The sequence below is a fragment of the chloroplast genome of Jatropha curcas, assembly GCF_041381405.1.
Source record: "Jatropha curcas chloroplast, complete genome".
Taxonomy (NCBI): domain Eukaryota; kingdom Viridiplantae; phylum Streptophyta; class Magnoliopsida; order Malpighiales; family Euphorbiaceae; genus Jatropha; species Jatropha curcas.
Window position 1 is genome coordinate 85,001 of NC_012224.1, and position 5,000 is coordinate 90,000.

Below are 5,000 nucleotides of genomic sequence, written 5' to 3' on the forward strand. Positions count from 1 at the left end.
CAGGCATGAATACAGCATCTATAGGATAACTTCCGTCCTGAAAGTTATTTGTCGGTTTTATACGATAGCCGCGATTCCTCTCGATTTGTAATCCAATACACAAATCAATTGATTCCGTTAGGCTAGCGATATGCTGTGTATTATCAATAATTTCCACAAAAGGCGGTAAGATGATGTCTTGGGCAGTTACATATCCAGGACCTTTGACATAAATAGACGCGTCACAAGTTCCATACAAATTGCTTTTCAATACAACATTTTTCAAATTCATTAAAATTTCATGTATTGATTCTTGAATACCTGCTATAGTAGAAAATTCGTGTGGTATTTTCTCAGATTTTGCACGTGTGATACATGTTCCTTCTATTTCTCCAAGCAAAGCTCTTCGCATCGCAATGCCTATTGTGTCAGCTTGGCCTTTCATAAGTGGAGATAGAATAAAGCGTCCATAATAAAGACGTTTATTGTCCGTTCTTGATTCAACACATTTCCACTGCAGTGTCCGAGTAGATATTGTTACTTTCTCTCGAACCATAATAATATTGTGAAATCATTGAATTATTTATTTCTCTTGAAATCTCTTCAATATATTTTTTTTTACACACGCCTTTTTTTAGGGGGCCTGCAGCCATTATGTGGCATAGGGGTTATATCCCGGACGAAACTTAATAGTATACCACTTCTGCGAATAGCTCTTAATGCCGCATCTCGTCCGAGACCAGGGCCTTTTATCATCACTTCTGCTTGTTGCATACCTTGATCCATTACTGTCCGAATAGCATTGCCTGCTGCGGTTTGAGCAGCAAATGGCGTGCCTCTTCTTGTGCCCCTGAATCCGCAAGTGCCAGCGGAGGACCAAGAAATTACTCGACCCCGTACGTCTGTAACGGTCACAATAGTGTTGTTGAAACTTGCTTGAACATGAATAACCCCTTTTGGTATTTTACGCGCATTCTTACGTGAGCCAACACGCCCATTTCTGCGTGAACCAATTCTTGGTAAAGGTTTTGCCATATTTTATCATCTCATAAGTCAGAAGTCTATGGATATATCCATTTCATGTCAAAAAGATCCTTTATTTTTAGTTATTTGTACATCGGATCCTTTAGAGTGTTTTCACTTAGAAAGATTATCCTTGTCTTTGTTTATGTCTTGGGTTGAAGCAAATTACTATAATTCGTCCCCGTCTACGTATCAGTCGACATTTTTCACAAATTTTACGAACAGAAGCTCTTATTTTCATATTTTCCGTCCTTGAATATACATACTTTTTTGAAGAAAATAAGTTTTTTTGAAAGTGAAAGGAATTTGAAAGTTGAAAAAAACTGCCGAATCATTCAGCATTCAAATCTTTCTTACGGAGTATCTAAATTAGATGCGCTATGGTCGTGGATTTACTTCTATATTTGGTAGTAGTATATGTATAAAACAAGACAAGACTACGTTGGATCTTTTCTGAAACATAACCTAAAACCAGATCTTAAATGGGCTTGGAACATACTATTGAAAGTGATTCAGTAATTAAACTTTCCCGAATCCATTTTTGTTCTTTCATTCCATCCAAAATCCTCTCGAAGTATTAATCGAAGTATTAACTAATGCGAGAGGAATGATATTAGAAATCTGTTCTTTCTCTTTTTTTCACAAAACAAATAGGAAGTCTGGATACAATTCAGATATCAGAAAGATTACCATATATAACACAAGATTTCTCCACCGATTCTTTCTAGTCGAGCTTCTCGGTCTGTCATTATACCCCGAGAAGTAGAAAGAATTACAATCCCCATCCCGCCCAAAATTCTAGGAATTTTTTGATAGTTAGGATAGATTCGTAGACTAGGTCGGCTGATTCGTTTTAAATTTAGACTAGTTCTATATGGCCCTTTCATCTTCCTTCTATGTCGTAGGGTTAAGACCAAAAATTTTTTGTTGCCTTCCTGATGTTTCCTGACATTTTCAATAAAACCTTCTCGTAAAAGTATTTTAATAATGTTTTCGGTGATATTAGTAGATGCTATTCGAACAGTTCCTTTTCTATTCATGTCAGTATTTCGTATAGAGGTTATTATTTCAGCAATAGAATCCCTACCCATGATAAACTAAAATTATTATTTTTTTCTGGTTTTGATATAATCAACATACTCTTTTTTTTTATGAATTAATTATTTTATTAAAGGTATATGTATATGCGTGAAACACAATTTACTAATTCATTTTATTCTATTTCATTTTTATTCAAATACTATAACTATATAAACTATATAATAAAAATAATAAAACATAAATTATATAAACTATATAAATAAATTATATAAACTATATAAATAAATTATATAAACTATATAAATAACTATATAATAAATAATAATAAATTAAAATAATAAACATAAACTATATATTAAATAATAATAAATTAAATTATTAAATATTAAAAATTATGAAATTTAAATTATATAATAATATAATAAAATTATATAATAATATAATAAAAAACTAGAACTATATAATAAACTAAACTATATAATAAATAGTATATGTCTTATATAATAAATAGTATATGTCTTATCTTATATCTTATAATTTTTTATCTTTATAATTTTTTATCTTATAATACTTCGGGTGCTAATGAAACTATTTTAGTAAAATTTAACTGTCTCAATTCCCGGGCGATTGCACCAAAAATTCGAGTTCCTTTTGGATTTCCTTCTTGATCAATAACAACTGCAGCATTATCATCATATCGTATTATTATACCGTTATCGCGTTTGAGTTCTTTACAAGTACGTACAATTACAGCTCTTATTACTTCGGATCTTTCTAGAGGTGAATTTGGTGTTGCTTCCTTGATCACAGCAACAATAACGTCACCAATATGAGCATATCGTCGATTACTAGTCCCCATGATTCGAATACACATCAATTCTCGGGCTCCACTGTTATCTGCTACATTCAAATGGGTTTGAGATTGGATCATATCGTTTTTTTTATCTGTTATTTTAATGCAAAGGAAAAAAGATATTTTGTTTATCCAAAACAAAAAAGAAACTTGCGATTTTTTTGGCATCCCCAAGGTCTTTTTCCTTTGGTTCTATACCGAAATAATGAGTTGAGTTCGTACAGGCATTTTTGATGCTGTTATTGAAATAGATTTTCTCGCTATATTTTCTGCTACTCCACCCATTTCATAAAGGATTCTACCTGGTTTAACGACAGCTACCCAATATTCGGGAGATCCTTTCCCCGAACCCATACGTGTTTCCGTAGGTCTTAAAGTAATTGGTTTGTCGGGAAATATACGTATCCATATTTTTCCACCGCGACGTGCATTTCGTGTCATTGTTCGTCGCCCCGCTTCTATTTGCCTAGATGTAATCCAAGAAGGTTCAAGTGCCTGAAGAGCATATCTACCGAAAGAAATACGATTAGCTCGAAAAGCTTTTCCTTTCATTCGTCCTCTATGCTGTTTGCGGAATCGGGGCCTTTGGGGGTTGTAGGTGATGCTTGTTTCTCAAGCCCATCTCTACTACAGCCACTCCATCTCTACTACAGAGCCGGACATGAGAGTTTCTTCTCATCCAGCTCCTCGCGAATGAAATGATAAAAGAAAAAAAATATACATGCGTTTGCTGAATAAAATAATATACTAAATCGTGGAATTCTTTGAGATTTCGCTTAATCTATTTACGCTTAATCTATTTACTTAATCTAATCTATTTATTAGATCTATTTTTATTAGATTAGTTTTTTTTATTAGATTAGTATTTTTATTAGAATTTTGATTAGATTAGTAGAATAGAAATTTTTATTATATATATTTTCTATTTTAACTATAACTATATTATATCTATATTATATAACTATATAAATTTATATAACTATATATATATATTATATATATGTAGTTATAGTTATTATTTATTATATAGTTATTTTTTTATATAGTTATTTTTTCCTTTTTTTTTTTATTATTATTTATATTATTATATTATAGATAATTTTTATTATAGATAATTTTTTCTATTTTATTTTGTTTTGCATTATTTTACATAATCTTATTTTTTTCTATTTTTCTATTATTGGATTTCTAAATTTGAGCAATCTGATATCATAATTCTGATATCATAATTCTAATAGAAAAAATTCTACTTTAGAATATAAAAAAACTTCGCGCGCGAATATTGACTCTTTCAATATTTATTTCATTTGTAGAGATAGTCTGGGTATGATCTCTCAGACTAAATTAGTCTTCTGGTACCTTTCGCTATCCCGCCAAAAGCAAAAAATTATTATGATTTTTTTTTCAATAAATCAATAAAATATTATAGGTTCCGTCGTTCCCATCGCTTCTTCATTAATGCTTAGGTCTTAATTTTACAATGGAGCCTCTAATGAAGCTTGTCTTTGAGTCAATCTGCTTAGTCTTTATTGACTCGAGGCTCTTTTTTTTTTTTTTTTTATTTTTAGTAGAACAGTATGAACAGATTAGTTTAATTATAAATCAATTGGTATTGCTGCTTTATTACATTAATTTTTATAATTTTTATGTGATGACTCATAGACCTTACATATTAGAATCATATATCATTGATATTCTTTTTCTCTCTTTCTCTCTTTCTTTCACCCTTCCACTTATCTATCTAATTTTATATTTTGATTTACAACTCATAATCAGATTGGTTTTTCTTTTGTTTGTGCAAAAAGAATTTCAATGGCTACAATGATATGGCTAATATATCATGTCTTGACAATTTCTTTGGATCGAGATACTACAAAGCGCTGGGCTGGTTATTAGTTGCATACTTACTTATATTTTTAGTTCATAGTACAGGTCAGTCCTTTTTTTTTAACCCTGACCCTAAAATAAAAACCCAACGAGTCGCACACTAAGCATAGCAACTACATCAATCGAACCGCGGGTCTATTCAATCCTATAGAAGATAGAAGAAAAAAGAATAGAATTAGAAGAAATACAATTAGAATGAAGAAATACAATTAGAATT

At 30.8% G+C, this 5,000-nt stretch overlaps 6 protein-coding genes; all 6 read right to left on the bottom strand. All coding sequences in view use genetic code 11, as the record gives it.

Moving 5' to 3' along the window:
* rpoA (RNA polymerase alpha subunit) overlaps positions 1 to 535 on the bottom strand; it is a 1,020-nt gene extending 485 nt beyond the window's left edge. Inside the window, exon 1 of the mRNA in view lies at positions 1 to 535. This exon is cut by the window's left edge and continues 485 nt beyond it. Coding sequence (YP_002720144.1) covers positions 1 to 535 — 535 coding nt within the window.
* Positions 536 to 597: 62 nt separating this feature from the next.
* On the bottom strand, positions 598 to 1,014 carry rps11 (ribosomal protein S11). Its single transcript has one exon. The coding sequence runs from the start codon at positions 1,012 to 1,014 to the stop codon at positions 598 to 600; it is 417 nt and encodes a 138-aa protein (YP_002720145.1).
* A 115-nt stretch (positions 1,015 to 1,129) lies between these two features.
* rpl36 (ribosomal protein L36) lies at positions 1,130 to 1,243 on the bottom strand. The gene has a single exon. The coding sequence runs from the start codon at positions 1,241 to 1,243 to the stop codon at positions 1,130 to 1,132; it is 114 nt and encodes a 37-aa protein (YP_002720146.1).
* Positions 1,244 to 1,688: 445 nt separating this feature from the next.
* rps8 (ribosomal protein S8) lies at positions 1,689 to 2,093 on the bottom strand. Its single transcript has one exon. The coding sequence runs from the start codon at positions 2,091 to 2,093 to the stop codon at positions 1,689 to 1,691; it is 405 nt and encodes a 134-aa protein (YP_002720147.1).
* Positions 2,094 to 2,605: 512 nt separating this feature from the next.
* Positions 2,606 to 2,974, bottom strand: rpl14 (ribosomal protein L14). The gene has a single exon. The coding sequence runs from the start codon at positions 2,972 to 2,974 to the stop codon at positions 2,606 to 2,608; it is 369 nt and encodes a 122-aa protein (YP_002720148.1).
* Positions 2,975 to 3,088: 114 nt separating this feature from the next.
* On the bottom strand, positions 3,089 to 4,891 carry rpl16 (ribosomal protein L16). One transcript has 2 exons: positions 4,883 to 4,891; positions 3,089 to 3,487 (listed from the first exon to the last, which is right to left on the bottom strand). The coding sequence occupies exons 1-2, from the start codon at positions 4,889 to 4,891 to the stop codon at positions 3,089 to 3,091; spliced, it is 408 nt and encodes a 135-aa protein (YP_002720149.1).
* Between the last annotated feature and the right edge of the window lie 109 nt (positions 4,892 to 5,000).